Below are 21,914 nucleotides of genomic sequence, written 5' to 3' on the forward strand. Positions count from 1 at the left end.
TAGTTTAATTGTATCTCGGGATATTAATTTTTTAATTGTGATTTAGCAACGAATATCAAAATAAAGGATCAAGAGAAAAAAAGAATATTTAAATAAGCTTCTATTTCCGGTTTCATTCTTTATAGACCACTTTTTTTTTAATTTTAAATACCCACATAAATATGATTTTGGAGTGGAAATCTGTTAAATATTTCTATTTGAGATCTTAGACCGACGATAACCGAGTTAACGTTAGATAGAAATGCTTTCAAGTTTTGAGAACCCGGTTTAATCGGAGTCTAGTGTGTTTCCACTGAAGGAACATGTTTTCTAAAACTTTGTTATCCCTGTTTTTTTTTTCAAACAAAATGAAAGGGAAATCATTAAGTTTAATACCGTTTCTGCAGTGGGAAAGGAAGGAAGTTTAATGACGTAATTCAAATATTAACTGAAAAACTTTATTTCATATTTTGATTGGTAATGAATTGAGTTTACAAGATGTAGGTTTAAAAATCTGGCCTCAATTTTCTCAATCACTTATTTTTAATCATGTCATTATTTATTTCCTTTAATATAGAAGTTGCGAATACGCGCCATACGTTAATGTAAATAAATCAAAATGGCGCCCAAGCTGTCGATCATCTGATTATGTATTAATTCTGCGAAGCTGTAATAAGATTAAATGGATGTTAGTAAAATAAATTTATTAATTAAAATTATGTAGTGTTTTTTTTATTTTATTTTTCCATTTCCACACTTAAGATGGTATATTTATTTATATTTTAATTCCAAGTATTCGAAAGCCACGTGCATAGACAATCGCTTAGGGCATTATCTTGTTTATCCTGGGAAGACGGTGACATAGAGTGATCCTACGTTGCCGTTATAGCATATAGAATTCTGCCTCTCCTGGGGAGATAAATGCTGAGGGTTCCGGTGCGTTCCTTGGAGATCCCGGAACCTTCTTCTTGCACTTGAGTTTGGCCACCGAGCGGGGTTTTAGTGGGTGAAATCCCACATAACCCTGTCTTCCCCCCTAAAGGCATCTTTAGAAGATTTCCCCCCAAGACACCAAAAAAGGGGCATTATCTTGTTCAGATACAGTAGATTAACCAGTCAAGCGATCAATCGAGAAATTGGCTGATCAAGAAAACTTCTGCCATTTTTAAGATTACTGTATAGCCATAAAATCTTACTTATATTATAAATGGGATCGTTTGGATGAAGGTTTGTGGACACGTAACTCCAAATCGATCTGGATGAATTGAAGCAGAGATAGACTGCAATCTGGAATATGCCACTTTTTAAATTCACGCGGATAATACGCGACCGACATCTAGTAGTTTATAATAATCTATATATATAAAAGAAAGTCGTGTTAGTTACACTATTTATAACTCAAGATCGGTCGAACTGATTTAGCTGAAAATTGATGGGCAGGTAGCTTAGAACTAGGAGACGGACATAGGAACTTTTTTATCTTGTGTGCATTTTTTTTATTCCGCGCGGACGAAGTCGCGGGCTAAAGCTAGTGATCAATAATTAGGCCATGGCCGAAAACAGTCGCGTGCAAAAAAAAAAAAATACATGTCATGGACAACACGTCATGTTGTAACCTTCTTAAAGTTGGGTTTTATGTAAAACATGTCACTAATTAATTGATTAAAACACGACCTGTAGTGTATGACTCACTTTCTTAATGATCTGTAAATAACGCGGTTATAAAAATAACAAAAATTGTATCCGTACCGTATCTTGCATCAGGTAGAGTATCATTCTAACTTAAGGTTTGAATTAAAAATATACTTAGATTAAGACCGAAGCAAGTATGGATGTATTAAATTAATGTTTCATACAATAGTTCCAATATGTTACTTATACAATACAAACAGTGGTAGACGCCAGAACAACATCTGTTGCACGAATTGGCCGTTTTAACCGGTGAATTACCACGTTCACACAGAAGACAGACGTCAAGTGGAAACAGTTCCGCGTTTTGTCTGATGAGTGTGAGTGCCGGATGCCAGATTTTACCCCTCTTTCCCTTTCCACCCTTTTCTTATGATGATGGGAAAAGGAAGTGTGCACCTTGACGATTAAAGGTAGGCATTTGCAATTGAGGGTGTCTATGAGTAGGTTCGCTATTTCGGTGAATTGAGGAATCTGCTTACTTGTTTCCTATCTTATAATATATGTTTTTAAGATTCAACAAAATGACCGATTCGGGAGATAATTCTGAAACAGCAACTGTGGATATTAAAAAACAAGTCAAGGAAATACTCGTGATACAAGACGAAGGTTTCTTTGTACATGATACTGGGGACACTTACAATGGTTCCTTTGAGGTGAAGAAGAAAGATAGAAGTATCAAAATGCATGGTAAAACTTTAGTTGTCATTCTGCAATCTAATTGTTTTGTAATGTTTTTTATTTATTAAAACAACGTGTTGCAAAAGTTTAGTTTCTGACTTTGTGAATGTGGAAAGATATAGAATTCTTTTTCTGAACATGTTTACAATTTGATGCGCGTCTGTACGTAGACGAACTTATGTATGTTAGCAAAAAGATAATCGTAATCTAAAAAGATTCAAGGGTCATTGATCTTATTTCCTTGGTTTTTATTCAATCTCACCTCGTTGTTCGTGGCTAATGTTTTTAAACTTGAAAGCCAGCCGAGCAGGACGGAATGTTTTTGTCTTTTATAAAATGGAGTTTAATGGACCGTACTGCATCTATTCCGGTTGATGTCGACTGCTACGCTCTGGTTACAAGAAGCGTTGCATCTAACGGATCCACACAAATCCGTATCCTATTTTATACCTATCTGAATAAAAGTAATTGAAATTATAGAAAGTGAAATTTTTAAAGAATTTACAGTTAACGAAAAAATAGATAGTGTTGACTTCCGCTCCGTTGAATGTGTCCGGTCGGTAAATGATTCTTTTTTTTCTTATAGACCGCGAACCGAGTATAATTTCCGATATCGAATTGGCGCCCGGCGGTGTGAGAAAACGTATTAAGACGTATCCGTGACAAAACTTTAATCTGTTTTGCTCCGTTTCATATTTTTTCAATTTCAACTTCATAATATAATTGTTGTAATACTACTATAACTATGACCACCATAAGAAGGATTATTATCACAAAATCACAAAGTTACAAAAGTTATGATCTGAGCAAGAGCATTGCCCAAAATAATGTGATGCGAAGCAGAACGGAATACTGCCGGTTGTCCGAATTTGTAAACGAGAGGAATCAATCTTACAGCAATTTATGTTATTGTCCGATTTTGTTTTCTGCCACATACAGATTAGTTTCGTGGAGTCCCTTACCGTAGGTTTCAAACAACTACGACATCCTTAGTTCAATATTTAATAATTCTGAATGTTAGTTATGGTCTTAAAATGTTACCCAGGTCCTGGAATTTACACAACCGCAGAAGGTGACGCTTACGCCGGTTACTGGGAGAACGATAAGTTGGGCGTCAACGATGAGGTGATGATATCGTATCAGGACGGCTCCAGATACCAGGGTCTGCTGAAGGATTGGAGCTACACCGGCCGCGGTAGATACTACTACCCCGACGGCACTATACTGCAGTGTGAATTTGTTGACAACTGCCCTGTTGGTAATCTGACTCTTATAGATCCCAATGGACATACTTGGCTGGGAAAAGCCGAACATGGGTATTGTTGGTTTCAACCCGTGAACCATTTGTACGTTATGTTGGAAACACGTAAACGGCGATAAGAAAGCTATGGAAGTAATGTCGTGAAATATAATATTTTTTCTACCTAAAATGTTCTAATAAAGTTATTTTCAATCTAATTTTATCTGTTTTTTTAACCTTTTTAAGATTTAGTTGTTTAAAAATTATAAAAAGTACAAGCGAATACAAAAAACAAAATGGTTTATCAATATAGCTTTAAGACCTTTGATTGATTACTGACTTTCGAGGAAAAATATTAATTTCAATGATAGAAACGAAGATAGTTCGTTGTGAGTGTATGTTTTGAGAAGCATGTGTACATACATATTTACTGATTTCATAATTTAAGTAATCTAATTGATCATCTTTGCCGTCTTGTTATAAACTTTGATGTAAACAAGAAAACTCAAGATTATGGTAATATTGAAAGAGATAGCCATTCCCTACGCCCGTACATTTGATAAGCAGTTAATTTAATTTCAAAGTGGCGATCGTGACAGGAAGCAGTTAATACTCGCGGCAGTGAAAATGATTGGAATAACTAAGTAAACAGCGGACAAAACAAGCTTAAAATTATCAACATTTAAGCACAATATGTAAACAAGTCAATTGCCCACTGAGTTGAGAAAGAGGTCGCTCTTAAGGTGTTAAGTACACTCGCTTACATAAGTTTAGTCAGGCATTTATTTGACACTTCAACGTTTGAAAGATTGAACACTTAAACGGCGACCTGTGTATTTAGTACATTCATGCACACATGTTACTAAATTTTATATACTTTTATTACACGTTTAATAACCTATACATTTTTAATTTTATCCATGCAAAAAATTTTTGTTAAATTTTTTTAATGCAATATATAGAACATTTCGGTACACGGTTTCCATTTTTTCGAAGTTTTATTACCATAAGTTTTTTGTTTTATTACGTAATACACTATTGCGTAATTTAACCATTTATACCAAATGTACATAATACAACATCCATTACTAAACTAGGAGTAGCAATCGCCGCCTACGGGCTACGTGGTGACGTGTGCAGCTAAACTTGAATGCGTTTAAAATTTTGGCCTCGACTATACGCCCACTGGAGGTCATGGCTCCATTCGGAATTGCTTTTAACATTTGTTTTAGATGTTTCCTAAGCTCTCTTGAAAAGGTGTCACGATTACTGATCTTCCCCCATATTTACCTTTTCAATTGTTTAAATTTAATTGCATCTACCTTTTGTTTACGTTTTGTTGTGAGGCCAAGTTTCGCATAAGTTGCTGTTTATTATGGTGGCCTTCCTCACAGACCATTCGCTTTCGAGTTAATTTGTAGACATTGTCCATATACTAAGGTTATACTTGCAGAAAGTAGTGTACAAATATTACTATTTTGAAGAGTACGGAGACTCCTTGTCGTAGGTATATTTCGCATTATATTAATTGTTCACTGTTTTGTAACATGTAAATACAAGAATTGATAATTATTATGACCACGGAGAGATAGAAACCAAAATTTAGGTGTGACCATCTGCGTGACTGGCGGAAATTTATTTTGCAATGTTAATTTCGTTTCTAATTAGGACGGGCTATACAATTAATAGGTAAATTATATTCTTCTGCTCATCCCTTAACGAGTTCGACTAATGATCGTCTATATTCATAGTAGTTTGCTTTTTTACAATAGCAAGTCTTGAAATAATCTTAAGATTATTTTATGTATTTGAAATGTAGTCAAAATGATGAAAGCCTCAAATTTAGGACACAAAGGACCATACCTCAATGTTACTAGCCATTGTGACTCCTCACTGACAGGGATCGTGACAAAGTTGAGTTGTATGCAATGTATGTACCAATTACATACGTTTCGTCGTAGCAATCATAGCTTTATTCATGTTTTAAAATCGCTATTAAGAAAGTAACTAAAGGGACTGTTTGTTTTTCGGCACTTGAATATCGTCAACATTGAAGGGTTTATTATTGAAAGAAAATTAAGCACCCATAAAACGCATGGTTTCACACTGCTCGTAAATTATAGAGTATGTATAAAGACCTTTTATTATAGACGAATTGGTATGAGTAAGTGTAATTTTAATGAAATCATGATGTCACTTTAACGACACTTTTATAAACAGAGGAATAATAAAACTGCATTACATAGAAAAAAGCATAAGTTCGTTGTCTATAAGAATCGCGTTCAATGACTTGTCGATGAGAAAAATAATCTGTTCCAAACATAAAAATTTCATAATAATGATAACCAACAAACCTAGAGATAGTTGGAAAGTATTTTGTAACAAACGTTGATAACTTTCTCATAATTAGATCAGGCGACTTAAGCCGCATTCACATTTGCCTGACGTGTCGTGTCGTGATGCTTTCTGTCGTGATGGCTACTGTTCACATCTATGTGACGCGTTATGACGCATTTTTAATCAGTTCCGTTATAGCTCTCGGAGAGTTTACACTCGATCAGCTCGTTGTCCATACCTTCTGACGCGTCACAACACGACACGTGCGCGTGCACACTAGTCCGACCCGCTGTGTCGTGTCGCTGCGTCGTCCCCCGCACCTCACCCAACTGACGCGGACCGGGATCGCTACTGACGCGACACGACACAAGCCATCACGACACACTGCGTCAGAGAAGTGTGCACGCAACCATATTAATTGTATGAGCCCGATACCTTTCTGACGCATCACGACACAACACGTCAGGCAAATGTGAACGCGGCTTTAGGCAATCAACATAATTAATTAGGCACGTAGCCATAGCTGTTGATATGGCTGAAACGAGCGTCTTATCGCGGCATTGAGGCGCGCTGCGAAACTTTTAATTCACTTCCGTGCATGAAGGTACGCGGGACCAGAAATTAGAAGTTCGGCAGATGTCGGCGCGTCGAGACGTAGGCGCGAGCGAGCGCGCCGCGAGCGCGTTGCCCGCGCCTTGCCGGCCGCCCCTTATCGCCTTATCAGCCCTTATCACACACTCATCGCGAACTGATCGCGCAATACCGCTTGATTCACACACGTGCGAATTACTTGCTCGCATGTGACATACGACCATGTTGGCAAAATCTGTGCTGTTTATTGTTAATTTGTGTATATTGTTTGGATTTTCATCTGGTCAAGGTGAGAAGGCTTTTAATCATTTTTATAGTTATGAATTTTTTTTTGGTGTGTTTTTGATAAGACTTACAAAGTGATAACAATTTACATTTCCCAGAACGCGCTCAAATAAATGAATCACAAAGTAAAAGCTGTAATAACTCAGTAACTTAAGGTCCGACATACTATCTAACTATTAAGGTTCTCAGCCAATCGTAATCGTCCAAACTAATAAATTATTTGAAGTCTTAGATAAAATAAAAGCCGGCATTGTATTTGTGTCTACAACTATTATCGTTTTCACTTGTCTTTTCACTTGTCTTTGGTTAAAGACCTCCCTAAAATAAGAGAAAAATTATAAACGTAGATGACACCTAAACGTTGGTAATAAGGACATTTTTACTAAGGACCTAATTTTAGGAGGCTAGTGAAGATGCCCATTAGTAAAGTTTCTTAACCCTCATATTCTTAGTCAACAGACTACTAAACATTACCGTTAGGTACTATAATTACGATTTTCAAAGAGATATCATGTAATACATTAATACGTTATCAGACAGCGATGCATCAAAGGATACATTTAGTTTACATCTGTGTGTACATTAAATTGTAATGTGCACCAGAAATAACCGTAGCCGTGTAGCATCTCCGGAACCCACCTGCCACCAGTCCACTGTCGCTTCAGAAATAGAATATTATCCACAAATGGAATGACAGTTTTATACCGAAAAAAAATCAACAAATTTATCTTCTTTCTCCGCCGGCGTCGAAAATATTTATGAGTCGCCAGCTCGTATGACACGAACTATTTAGGGAAGTAAAATGTACAACTTTTCATATAACTCGTCTTTTGTCCTTTCATTTTAAATTATTTCGTGGTTAGTAAATAATTTATTGAGGTTGTCTACCATTGTTGATATGAAAGAACTTTATGGATAATGAATCAAGCTAGGTGACCGGCAATGCTCCTGTTAAGGCGTCCTTTTCACGGTTAAATAATTGTTTGTATCTACTTACAAATAAATATCTGTGGAAATTTTATTACTACTTGTCTACCCATTAAGGGAAGATAAAGATTTGTGGGTAACAATGCATTTAGTCACGAGAACTAAAATGATAGAAATAAATATATGTTTATATGAATTAATGCGGTAATATAAAACACCAGTCACTGTTGTTAAAAGATTAGGCGACCGTAGCTCTCTACATCTGGAAACACCGGATCGATTTCGAAACGTCCTGTAATAACATCAGTAAAGTCTTGGTACTAAGATATAAATAGAAAATCCATTATCGTATTAGTTCACGATTCCTTGATCACTAATGAAGACGTTTTGTTTCAATAAAGACTTCATCGCTATTAAATTGGGGGCATCATCTGTAGACGTTTTGTGCTGCCACACATTCATAACGAAATCATATTGTTGGCATTTTATTCAGAGAGCTTAATATTTTTTTTCTGAAATAAAAAAAGATAAATCATAATATTGAGAATTTCACGTATAAAATAAATAAGAAAGTATGTTAACTTTTCTTTGCAATCTGAGTGCAATACACAAAATGCCTAGTATAGTTATAAATGTCCATTATTCCATTAAGTAATTTGATACATAATGCAGATGGCTATCCATCTGCATTTGCTAATAACGCAACAATTCATAGGAGATAAAATTTTAAAACATAGCAACTCTAGCAACACACTTTGCTGTGATTTGTCTTGTGTGAAATTAGAAGAAAAATTGAGACTAGATAATATACTCTTACCTATTCGATTATAAAATGATAGTATAAAAATTTGCCTCCATTTTTCCGTCATATAAATAATAAGTAATTGAACATTATTTTCTAACCAGATTAACTAACCGATCTTCACACAATGTAGAAAATGTAATCCTAAATTTTAAGAGCATCTTACTGTAACTACATTGATTTCTTTGTCTTAAGCTTTCCAAACTGGTCTATAAGCGTGATGCGAGCGGTACAACAAACATAGATTAATCTCTTAACAGATCTCGTAATTACTGGGCGTTAGCAATCGATACCATCAATTTGTTGTGTCAGTTTCTCAGTCGCTGATGGTCGCAACATCCGACACGTGCGTACCACTTAAGTTTATATGTGGTTAATGTGACCATACTCTGCTGTTCTGAATGGGACGGGACAGTCTTATTAGTAACACCAAGATTTAGTTACATGCCAATTGGTTCTAAATGTTCAGTAATTAATTTCGTTTAATTTTCGTGGCATGTATAAGATGTCTAAGTAATTTCAAATGATATGGACACCATAATATGAATATACATGGGTACATCCGTAGGACATGCTAGATAGATAAATTGCATGAGAGGTGACTTTATTAATTTAGTGACGACTGAAAATACGATCAATTTGAAGTACGAAAACCAAAGTGGAATAGGTTAAGCACAGAGTCGACATGTCGAGTATAAATTTGTTATATACTAATATTTATAATATGTTTTATCTATATAAGCTGAAAATGAAGCTATCAGGATGTAATATAAAAGTATGTGTGCATTTGCAAGTTGTAATCTGCAGCGTGACTGATAATCTTGTAGACGCCTACATAAATTGTGTCAACATGGACGCGACACAGGAATGGCGATGCTGATCCAATTCCGAATTGTATACCCACACGATTGTACATAGCTTGACTATCGAGCTGTTAACATTGAAAGATGATGTAAGCGTTAATTTTTGCGTCACGAAAATGTTGTTGAGACTACGAGTGCTAGGGATCCTTTTTAAAAGTTGACGAAAGATTGAATTGTCGAAATTGATTAGACAACTCGTTAGGTATTCTATCTTACTTCTATTCATAACTTTTTTTTTTTACTTAATCTCAATTGAATTATGGATTTCCAGTGATCTCTAGGCGAATGTCGTGAGGCATTCTGCGAAAATTATCAACAATAATGCGTTTATAATAACGGAGTACGATAGTTAATTTAGTAACCAAGGATATTGTTTAAAAGTAACAATTTATGTACACTTTGATATTTTTTGTGGCTCATACCGCATGTTTTTATTCATAGCTAATTGACAACCTTTTAGGTTATCCGTTGCGTTAACAAATTCTTTACACAAATAAGACGGCGCAGTGTTGCAAATAAATGTTGCAATTCACGAGTGACAGTTAACATAAAGGCTAAACAAGCTAATAGTCGCTATAGTTGATTTATTTTGGGTTTACTGGATATAATTAATCAAATAATTAATTTAACATAGCTTAGTTTTATATGGCACCAAACAGTAGCATTATTGTATGAAGTTACCTTAAGTTTAGAACGAGTTTTTCAGAAAAATAGACCTCGCTTTAGTGACTGTTGTTATGTATGAATTAAAAATATTTATAGATACGGCCATTGACACTAAATCAAATTGTATATCGTACGATCAGCGTCCTAATATCGGTTTCCGGTATTTCACTAGACATGACCGCCGTTTCTAATATGGTCGATGTGTATACAAAATGCAAATAATTAACAGTACCGTAAAGCGAGTCGGTTCGTGTATTTGAATAATAGTTTGGCTTTGGTACCACTTCCCTGCCCTTTCCGAATACTAATGTCGCTTTAACATTATTAATTCTTGCAATTAAATTTAATACACCGACATTAGATTCAGTCAACTATCGATGTTTAATGATGTTCATTTATTTAGTAAGCGGCGTGTTCGCTCCAAGTCGCAGGAAGCTTTTTAATAGTAAGGTAACTTAATGGACTTCGTAAGGATATAAAAATCTATTGCTATATGCATTGAACTTGTGTGGAAGTTTTTTTTCCCTTACCTTTGCTCAAATTTCGCCAGCACTTAATCCTATTAATTTGAAATGCGATAAGCTATTTTTGGATTCATTACATTCGACAGACTGTCGCGACAGCACATGTTAATATGTAGGGCATTGATTTTTAGCTCTGATAACGTCATGGGAATGCGTGACTATCACTAAACATCAAAGTAAGGTACTCTATGATGACGTGAAATATACCTTCAAAGTGCAAGATATCCATGACCTGGTTTTTGTGGTCTCACGCCCACGTATCGCGGAGCTTTTTGAACAAAAGACAGGTGCGCCGACTAGGGCGCCTCTACGGCTAGAAGTTTCATTCATAGTTTACTAAATGTAAATTAAATATTCATTTATTTTTAAATAATTCTTTAAATTTTTAGTGTTTATTTAGTATTAGAAAACTACACTAAGGGAACGAAATATTAAACGCGTGCGGAAGTATTAGTGTTATATAGGGCTTCGAGAATAAATATGTTTCTTTTCCCCTAAAAGGACACTCTTCCATTTTTACGTACCCCTTTCTTTTGTATATAAACTATGAATTGCATTAGGTGCATAAGTTAGTTATGTGGTCACACGAATCGCTTGTATATTTGCCGCTTTCTATTATTAAAAATGACCAGTATTTACTTTTAATTTGCAGTCCAGCAACAACTGCTGAACAAGCTGGTGTGCATTGAGCACGCGGAGTGCGGCGCGTGCCTGTCGGCGGCCTCGCACTGCCGCTGGTGCGCCGACCCCTACTACAGTCCCGCTGCGCCGCGCTGCAACGACGATGAGAGGTTATATATGCAAACATAGGCATATACATCATCAAGTATCTCCATCTCAATATACAACAAACATAAACTCAACTCACGCAGTCAGTAATCTCTGCCTGCCCCTCTGGGTTACGCCCAGAGATTACGAAATTCCATATGGTCTTGGAACACCCGTACCCTACATTAAAATAAAAAGATAAAGATTGCTTTATTTCCCTTATAACATGACTAGCTGTAACCTCCAATTCAGGAAAAAAAAACTTAATAATTAACCTATGGGTTCTTCCAGACTATGTTCTATATCTCTGCTAATTTTCATCAAGATCCGTAGAGCCGTTCCGGAGATATCTTCAAACAAACAAACATCCATCCACCCATCTAAACATTCGCATTTATAATAGTAGTAAGATATAATGTGATTATTTACACGTACAATTACTAACAAGATTTAAATATTTATCTACTATGCTAATTTTAATAGAATTAAAAAAAAAAAGAAAAGAAATCAATTGTTAGTATGGTTAGTGTTCTTAAACTGTTGCATTAAATATGTGTATTGTGTATTGTTGTGTATTGTTACTAATCTTTGGTATAAATATATGAATATGTACGGTATAAGTATATGCGATTATTAGATAGTTTATTGGATCCAAGTATCGATCGCGTGACGGGGTTTCGAAATAGCGCAAACCGAGAGACACCTTTCATTATTATTATCTATTTTCTCTAAGAATATCGAGGGCTAGGGAATCCTGGAAAACTACAGCAAGCTATGTTTTTAGACTTGTATAACAGTAACGCCTTTCGTGTACATACCAGTGATTAAAACAGTAGTAGCTCTGTCAAGGTGTCAACAGTTGAAGTATAAGTAGGCGATCTCAATCGTAGAAGAATCACGCAACACACACATATTTTCATTATGTTGTAGTATAGACAGTTATTATTAAGTTTGTCCCTTTAACACACGTTGCAACAATAAATGTTCGGCCAATAATTCACCTTCGTGAATATTAATGAAGTTGAAATTCTCGTACACGACGTGTAACATTTAGAGACAGCGTGTCACTGTGATAACGGAAATCATAATACTGTATTTATTATTTTACATGTTATCTTCAATACTAACTTAAAGTTTATTACTTTAGGAATTTTATTTAATCATAACAATTACAATGTTGAGTATCTTTTCTATGATTCTCCACTAATGTGGGATGTTGGAAAAAAGGATAAATTAAAATCAAAAAATTCAAAAAGTACTTAAAGTTAATTTGCTACCGTAACTTCTTTAAAAAATAGCAGTTGAATTCCAATAACGTTAAAGTAACTTATGATTCGTAAAAATTTTAAGCGATTAAAATAGATACTTTATTTTCTTTCCCACAAGGTAAACTTAATCAATATAGATAGTTATGACAAAAGACAGATAGCAAAATGAATTCTAATGAAATGCAGATGCGTTTCATCATCAACGTGTTAAAAAGAAAGGTGACGTTTTGTTAAATTTTTATTCCAACATGTTTTAGGAGCAAAATATATGTGTCGAAGTTAGGGTACAAATTAAAGAACAAAGGTATGTTAGAGATAAATTTTGACCTTAACCTGGAGAGCACTTCCGACTTTATATTTGTTTACGATTATTGAGGTCTTTTTATCGTTTGTTTTTAGTCCTGGTACAAGTGTATTGCTTCTATCATAACATCCATAAGTACTTCTACGTCAATTCTACGTTCATTGATTAGGGAAATAAATTATATCGTAAATTGTTATAAACCAAAAAAAGGAACACATTTCTTTGGTAAATATGTCACCAATTAGATGAAAATTTCTATATTTGGAAATCCTCTATTTGATAGTGTCTAACAATATAATATGTTTACCATATACTTTGATGGTACTACGGTTCTTACGATAAAACTTTAAATAAACAATAAAACAAATTTGTCACGCGCGAAGTCGTAAGTTCATGGACCGGCGCTTGGGAACATCAAAGCGTTTCAAACACGTCGCATTCCCACGTTCTACGTTCGAGATCCGAACTCGCCCACTGAGCGCGGAGTGATCAAGACGTTGCGTGATTGATCATGATTCGTGACGTGACGTCAGAGCACTTCAATGGAGCCCATTTTTATTTCAACGCACGCTGAGTTGGTTAATGTTATCATTCAATCGGTAATCAAATGCGCTTTCGAACAAAAGCGAGATTGTTCTAAGCTTTGATGTCGGATTGAACCGCAACTTTTGATAATGTATATTACTTAATGAGGTCGTTAACTTTACCGATTGTTATGTTTACGTTCGATGACGACATTTGCATTGCATTTGCAAGAACACCTTTAAATATGAAGGAGGAGTACTTCGGGGAAGGTCTAGGAAGAAAGGTGAATGGACTACGTGAAGGATGTTATGACTAAGAAGGATGCCTGAAATCATAGACGAAAGCTTATGTCTCCACATAGAGTGGTACCTATAGGGACATGGTACCAGGGTGATGACGTCGAAATTTGCAATAAAATAGTAAAACAACGAAAACTTAAAACTTCATTTGTGTGTAAACAGTTTAGTTTCGACGGGGTGCAGTCAAGGGATGATCCAGCGACCGGAGAAGCCAGTGTGGGAGGTGGCTGAGAACCGCTCACTGCAGGATATGCGGCCTGACCTGCAAGAGGCTGTCGTACAAATACAACCGCAAAGGATCAAACTATCGCTAAAACCGAGTAAATATTTCTAATTACATTAATACTTTACCTTTCTTTCTAGGAATAGTTTGCTTACCACTGTAACTCCCTACTTTATAACCTTAACCTATTATATTTAAATTTTGTAAGATTCTTAAAAGTCTGTTAGTTTCGTAGCTATTTTAATAATAAATTAACCTGTTTAAAATATTGTTTTCAGGGGAAACTCGTAAGATAAAATTTACGTATAGACCTGCAAAGAATTATCCTCTAGACTTATATTACTTGATGGATCTGACTTGGTCTATGAAAGACGATAAAGAAACTCTTGTGTCACTGCGTAACGATTTACCTGCGCTATTGAAGAATCTTACTGATAATTTTAGGTGAGTTTTTACAAGTCACCGAATACAAATTAGATTTACTTAGTATTTAACTCATAGTTCTGGTATTTTAACTTAAAAAAAATACAGAAAGTTTTAATATCAACTAAAAATCGCCAAACTGTTGATTTAAATCTAATGTGATAAAAAATGTTAGCAAAAGTATTTCAACAAATTCTAGAGTCAAGTTTCTTATGATATTGACCTACGTATTTTGCAATTAAAATGACAAAGTTTTCGTAAACCATATTTTTTTTTATATTGTTGTGTTTCAGGATTGGTTTCGGCAGTTTCGCGGAGAAGCCACTTATGCCGTATATCAGCATGGATCCGCGCCGGCTCGCCAACCCTTGCTCCAGTGAGGAGGAGGATTGTGAATCTACCTACAGTTACAGACATCACCTGTCATTAACAAACAAGGTTAGTCTCACTACTTTAAATTTATAATTTTAAAATATTTTAACTTCATAGACCTTCATAGAGAACTTCATTTCTTGCAAAGATCTTACCGTCATAACAATGCCATTTATTTTTATAGAAATCATGTTCTAGTTGTTTGAAGTTGTGAACCTCTATTAAACAAATATAACTTCGGCATTAAAGCAAGTAAAATTCAAAAGACATAGAATTGATTTTAATTTTTTTACCGAATGAAAACTGTTTAGAACTTACTAGTCTACTACTCTGAGGCTAATTACTACTCTCTTATACTCATTGTTATTGTAGGTAAATGAGTTTATAGAACACGTAAACAGTAGCTCGGTGACGGCAAACTTGGACAATGCAGAGGCGCAGCTAGAAGCTTTGGTGCAGGCGATAGCGTGTGGAGACAAGGTCGGCTGGTCGCCGCAGAGCCGGAAGATCGTCTTACTGCTTACTGACGGACTTATGCATACAGCAGGGGATGGGAAGCTTGGTAAATATATAGTGACCTGGTTCCATATTAAAAATAGATTAAATATATAGAATTTGACAAACCATTTCTAAGTTATAAATATATAATTACAATAAATAGTTAACAGTCGCCATTATCAACGGAACAATTAATACTATATATAATTATAAATACTAATACTTAAGTACTACATTAGGAGTTACAATGTTACATATTGATGGGTACAATTAATAAAATAACTTAAGATCTTTTCAAAAGGTATGGTATGGTATACTTTTATTTCATAAAAATGTTAATCAGTATAGGCTGCTTTGCAAAACATTGCAACTTCGTATTTTGTATTTGCGAAGACGCACTGTTTGCTGTAAATGTTAGTTTTCCTAGTAAAGTCGTTTATAGGTGGTGCGACTTTGAGGAACGACGAGAGCTGTCATATTAACGAGGACGGGTATTACTCCGAAGCGGGTAGTTACGACTACCCGTCTATAGCACAAGTGTTTCGACTGCTAGATAAGTACAAGGTAAATAAGTCAATATTGTCCCAAAGCGCATAGGAACTAGATCACAACGCATTAACGTGTACCAGTAAATATTTCAAATAAACAAACTATTGGTGAACTATGTTTACAGTCGGTTTATACTAATTGTAACGGCGGCGTTGGAGATTTTCCAATAAGCAAAGATATTGTTGTTGTAACAACCGGCGGTTGTTATTTTCCGAATATTTGCTATTTATGTAAGCAAATCTATTTCTGGCAGAACTTATCATAATATAAATTCGGTATAATTGCATATTCATAAAAATATTTTTAAGAATTTCATGACGTAAAAATGTGTTAAACAATAAATATCAGTCTATCCTACAGAAGCTACTTGGTATGATTATTTTACTGATTTCCGCCTTTCAATAAATACTTTTGCACAGTGCTAGACGCCAGCAACAACATCTGTTGCACGAATTGGTCGGCTAGCCCGGTCAAATACCACGACCACACAGAAGACAGGCTTGAAGTGGAAGTAATTCCGCGTACAGTCTGATGAGTGTGTTGCCGAAGTTCTAATTTTAGTCCTCTTCCCCTTCACAATCTTTTCTTATTAGGAAAGGATGAGAAGGAGAAGTAGATTTGCGGAAGAGGGGACGCATAGGAAGGGAAAATGTCCTCTTTCTGTGCGTCCCCTTCTCCGTTGATTAAAGGTAGGCAACGCATCTGTATTTGCGGATGTCCATGGGCAACGGTCGCCTCGCTATTTCGGCGAATTCAGGTGACCGTTTGCTCGTTTGCCACCTTTTCATAAAAAAGAATAATGACTTACTTCAAATCCACTTTGGTTAAAGGTTAACGTGATATTCGCTGTAACAGAGAGCGTAAAGTATCATTACGACAGTTTACATCGTCTCTTAGAGGACTACACATACGTGGCGAGGCTGGAAAGTGACAGTTCCAATATTTTGAAATTGGTGAAAACTGGATACGAAGACATCGTCAGTGTCGTCGATTTCGAAGACGACTCCGAATCGGGCCCCGTGAAGGTCAAATACTTTAGCGACTGCGGAGTGAAAGGTCCAATGGTCGAGGCGACGCGGTGTACCGGCGTCGAATATGGTATGACCCTGAATTATGAGGCCCATGTCAGTTTGGATTCTTGTCCAGAGTACAAAAAGGTATGTAACTTATTGTTATTGATAAATACTGGCAAGCTATTATTAAATGAAAACTTGTTTCATTCATGAAAATGAATTACCACATGTTAAAAGGTCGGTTGATTCAATAATAAACAAAACGTAATTAACTGTTTAATCGAGAACATTTAAATTTCTTAGGTATATAATTCATTTCAAATACTTCATCTAAGGAAGTCGAAATATAAGAAATCTTTCTTTTTCAAATAAATAAACAATGGTGACTCAATAAGTCTATTTACTTTTACTTGAAGTTAAGTAAGTATAGGTTGACAAGAATAAACGTTATTTCAGATGAGTCAAACAATAAAAATATCAGAAAACCAGCTGGGACAGGACTCACTAACTCTAGACGTGGACATCCAATGCGGTTGCGAATGTGAAGGCGATTTGCAGAAAGACATTTTGCTAACGTGTCCCTTCAACTCGCACATCGTCTGCGGCGTGTGTCAGTGTAATAAAGGATGGTAAGTGAACTAAACACTTTATATTAACGTATTGTGAAGTATTGTAGTGAAAATGATAAGCATCGTATTTTGCGTAATATTAACTAGGTACCTACATTCTTGTTTTTATTGAGCAACTCGTGGAATGCTTTATCAATGTAAAGAAAGGCGTCTTGAGATAAGACAAAATAGGTTATGGAAAACTGGAGCATTGTCCTCACTAGTTCTAAATTAACTCAAAAACGATTATCTATGAAAGAAGATGGCCAAGGTTTTGAGTTATCTAAGCGCCTTTTATTCTTTATAGGTTAGCCGAAAAGATTGTCTCCGATTGTTCCCATACCGCCTTATACTATATCAATACACTAACATGTAAATAAAACTTACATTGTCGTAATTATCAGGTCAGGTCCATCTTGCGACTGTTCAATCTCGGACGAGGCCGCGTCCGCGCGTCTGCAGGCGCAGTGCCGCGCGGCCAATACAACGCGCACATGCTCGGGCGCCGGCGAGTGCATGTGCGGCGAATGCGTATGTGACCGCGGCTACACCGGCCGCTACTGCCAGTGCCCGACTTGTGATATCAGTCTGTGAGTATTGTTACTATCGATTTCAGAGACTTTTGTGAAGCAAATTATTATTAAAGTTGGTTTTAATGAGTTTTTTAGTACTCAAAAGTGGTCCAGGAAATATAGTCAAGGGTTCATAAGTTGGTGAAGAAATCTAGATAGAAAATGTTTGGAGTCTCTGTGTCAGACAATTAGTAGACTTAATAATTAAGTGTCGCACATTGTGGCATCACAAATGAGAGCTAATTTTGTTTATGTTCCCAGTGAGAACGGAATGGAGTGCGGCGGCGTGGGGCGCGGCGTGTGTGCGTGCGGGAGCTGCGCCTGCGCGGAGGGTTGGGGCGGCTCAGCGTGCGACTGCCCCGAAGACACTGCCACCTGCCGCGCGCCCGGCTCTGACAACGTCTGCTCTGGACATGGCGACTGTGTTTGTGGTAAGAAATGTTAATTATAAGCAGTTTAAGTAATAGTTGCGCTTAGATAGCGTTATGAGTATTTTGTCTATAGTCTTAACACGCAAAAGGATGCTGTCACCGACTGAGTGTCTACCATAATTGCGAAATTTTAAACTTGGGTTGGATACTTGGCTGGAAAATCAACCCATCTGACGAAAAGAGTTACCGTGTCTCTTTAGATGTAACTTTTAATTTTAGCAATGGTTTTGGCGTGTTTTTCAGGTCAATGCCAGTGTTCGATGACGGAGGAGGACGGCAGTAAGTACACGGGCGCGTTCTGTGAGACATGCGCGACGTGTGAAAACCCGCTGTGCGCGAATGCCGAGCCCTGCGTGCTCTGCCACCTCAACAGTAGCTGCACCGACATCTGTCATATCGCCAACGTCAATTATACTGTCAGCGAGAGAATGAATGAACGAGGTACCTATAATTATAAGCTTTCATTGACTCTTAGGCGGCAATTTGAAGTAAGTATCCCCTTCGAATGACTGATGTGAACAATAAACATCTAATGCAGGCGTAATGAAATAGCTCAAAACCGCCTTGAAATTAATTCACTTTATGAAAGGAAAGAAGACACAAGTAATAATTTTAATGATTGCAGGAAGTAATTAAAATGTATAAATACGTTATAGAACAGGATAGACATTTCCTATTTCATTTTAAGTAGCTTTCTAAGTATAAATTGGGACCATGAGGTAGAAAAAAACTTTGCCTGATAAGAAAATAGAACAGAATACTGAAAGATAAGGAGAAATCGGGGTGTAGTGGAACAGTGTTGCATTTCCTTATAGTACATTGTATAGTACATATAGTACAGTATAGCACATATATAGTACATTATAGTACATTGGTTTTATGGGTTATGAATATTCGCAAAATAGCAATGTATATTTTAAGAAATGGTATAAACATTGTACTGAAAGTACTATTTATAATTTAGTGCTGCCGTAAACATTGTATCTCACGCGGAATAGGAGAAAGTTGTGTTTTATGACGTAGTTTGTGAGATGCGAATGGACAATCATTTAACACGGCCGTAACAAACTTGACAGATTTATTTTAGAAATTTAACAAGACGAAGAAAATTCTAAAATTCTAAACACCATAGCAGAAAGGTGAAATTCGGTTATACTATTTATTAGTTTTGTTTGTTTGTGTTAAGTTTTGTAATTTTCTTCTTTAACACTCTTCAATATGTATGTTCCATGTGTAAGAGCAGATTTTACCTGGCAAAATATAAAAGTGTTATTATTTATCAAATTAAACTTGACTAGAAATCTTTATATTTTAACTGACTCACATATTCTTGGCCCATTTTGAGTTGATATTTTTTAATCGTATATTATTAATTTTATGTCAACTGTTGCAGCAAGTTCTGATGAATCCGAAACGTCGTGTATTCTTCGAGTCGATGAAAACGGCCTCGAATGCGAGTACGCATATACGTATTACGCCGGTGTTCAAGCTATGATAGCCATGGAGATTGTCATCAGATCTAAAGAGTGTTACCAGCCTACTAGTGCCAGAATAATGACAAGTGCTTTAGTAATAATGGCATGTGTCATCGCCGCGGGTATAGTTGTGATAATGGGCGTGAAGAGTGCCCAAGTTGTCTCAGATAGACGCGCTTACGCGAAATTCGTGCAAGAAGCACAAGAAAGCAGAAAGAATATGCAAGAACTAAATCCGTTGTATATTTCACCGATATCAGAGTTCCGACTACCCGACTCTTTTCCCAGAGACAAACATGACTAAATTCGCGCGTGAAAAATGACAGATATAGTGACATAACCTCTATGGTTTTATTGGTGTATAAGTTGCCAGTATTTTTGCATATTTAAATGAACTGTGTTTTGTTTTGGAGACTGTTTATTTAAGGAAAAACAACGAATTTTTATAGATATGTTTTGTTTTATAATTTGCAGTTTTTGTTTAAATTTTAATGAAGGTAGGAAATACTTTATGTACCTTTTGTTTTTTAATCTTCATAAAATTTAATGTACTTATAACTTTCTACTAGTCGTTCCTAACATAGGATTAACTTACAAAGTAGTTGTATAGATAAAAATGTACTTAATCGTACTTACATTTTACCGTTTAAGTTCCTACAATTAACTTTAACGTTAAACACCTCATCAAAGTTGATCGTACAAATATAAATTATCTGTTAAACTGTTTTTTTTTTTATCTCAATCGACAACTGAGAACCCGTAGTAATTCTCTTTAAATACCAAGTGTTGCCGTTACAAACGGACCTCTTTTAAATAAATTATTACCCATAATTTTTTTTTTTTATTATACTAAAATGAATTAATTGGTAAATATTTTCTGTCTTGTGTGTACTTTCTGCTTCTTTTCATAATTTTATTTAATTATTTTAATTTAATTTCGTTAATTTTTCAAATTTATCTTAAATTGTTGCTCGTACTTTTCCTTCCTCTAACTAATCGAATAAAAGAAATTAATCAATTTTAATATCACTTTATTAAATTTCATACACATCTCGTAATAACAACTATAAAACATTTACAAAACCGTTACAAACTGTTACAATTAATCATACAAGTTAACATATAACGATGTTATCCCACGTTAACTTAGAAATTTACCATATAATACATATGTATTGCACCAGTGTACATAAGTAAAATATATTAGCTAAAAGTGATTCGAAAGAAACAAAGGTTTCTTTTAAACCGTTACATCGCCTAGATATTTGACCTCATTCGATGGTACTTGGGTGAATACTTGGGGCTATGAAATGATTATGTTGACCAGTTAGCTTATATTAAAAGAAAATGCTAAGTCATGATCTGGTAACTTACTAATGCTTTGCATTTTTAAGTACAAATCTTTGATAACTTAATTTTAGTTTTCCATCTTCCGAAAAAAAATATTTTAGCCGAAGATGAGCAGACAATTGGACGAGAGTTAGGCATTTTTTTTTATATAAGAAAACGTTGAAAACGTAAGACATAATAACTATAAAACTTATTTAATTATAAACATCACATCTGTAATCTCTTATTCTTAGTACAGCTCTAGAGAAATCTTTATAAATATGTGTTATCTGTATTTTTTTTTAATTGTAAAAGAGACAGCTTTTTTTCATGCATGTATCAGTTGGTTATTTACCATCTTATTCGTAACTTAATACCACAGTATCTTAAAATGTCACTTAACTCAAGTTAATAAAACTAGGTAAGTAAACTAAAATTAATAATATTTAAATTCTCATTTAATTACATCTTTAAATACATTGGAAAAAACATTAACATATGTTAATTGTTTTTACAATAATTTCAATGTAATTATAACGCTGTAACATAATACACATTCTTTTAGAAAACTAAAAGACGGTTTGACATTATTAAAAAAAATCTGGAAAATAAGTATTTAACAAAAAAACTAATACTTTCATAACAATATTTTTAATATTGTTTAAATCCCTTC

The 21,914-nt window shown here is 35.2% G+C and overlaps 2 protein-coding genes across 2 annotated transcripts; both read left to right on the forward strand.

Annotated features, from left to right (window-relative positions):
- Positions 1-2,068: 2,068 nt before the first annotated feature.
- On the forward strand, positions 2,069-3,729 carry LOC106720999 (radial spoke head 1 homolog). Its single transcript, XM_045681335.1, has 3 exons — positions 2,069-2,081; positions 2,183-2,358; positions 3,395-3,729. The coding sequence occupies exons 2-3, from the start codon at positions 2,193-2,195 to the stop codon at positions 3,727-3,729; spliced, it is 501 nt and encodes a 166-aa protein (XP_045537291.1). The 5' UTR covers positions 2,069-2,081; positions 2,183-2,192.
- Positions 3,730-6,544: 2,815 nt separating this feature from the next.
- On the forward strand, positions 6,545-20,405 carry LOC106721043 (integrin beta-nu). The gene is made up of 13 exons (XM_014515906.2): positions 6,545-6,806; positions 11,237-11,375; positions 13,911-14,068; positions 14,250-14,415; positions 14,688-14,832; positions 15,139-15,328; positions 15,707-15,828; positions 16,644-16,970; positions 17,283-17,455; positions 17,839-18,024; positions 18,268-18,437; positions 18,681-18,878; positions 19,831-20,405. The coding sequence occupies exons 1-13, from the start codon at positions 6,740-6,742 to the stop codon at positions 20,214-20,216; spliced, it is 2,427 nt and encodes an 808-aa protein (XP_014371392.2). The 5' UTR covers positions 6,545-6,739; the 3' UTR covers positions 20,217-20,405.
- Positions 20,406-21,914: the final 1,509 nt, after the last annotated feature.

This window comes from Papilio machaon, chromosome 15 (genome assembly GCF_912999745.1).
Source record: "Papilio machaon chromosome 15, ilPapMach1.1, whole genome shotgun sequence".
NCBI classification, from domain to species: Eukaryota; Metazoa; Arthropoda; class Insecta; order Lepidoptera; family Papilionidae; genus Papilio; species Papilio machaon.

Coding starts and splice junctions, on each gene's coding strand:
- LOC106720999 (XM_045681335.1), top strand. CDS start 2,193: ATGACCGATTCGGGAGATAATTCTGAAACAGCAACTGTGGATATTAAA. Junction 2,359..3,394: donor TAGAAGTATCAAAATGCATG/GTAAAACTTTAG, acceptor AATGTTACCCAG/GTCCTGGAATTTACACAACC.
- LOC106721043 (XM_014515906.2), top strand. CDS start 6,740: ATGTTGGCAAAATCTGTGCTGTTTATTGTTAATTTGTGTATATTGTTT. Junction 11,376..13,910: donor CGCTGCAACGACGATGAGAG/GTTATATATGCA, acceptor GTGTGTAAACAG/TTTAGTTTCGACGGGGTGCA. Junction 18,025..18,267: donor CCGACTTGTGATATCAGTCT/GTGAGTATTGTT, acceptor TTATGTTCCCAG/TGAGAACGGAATGGAGTGCG.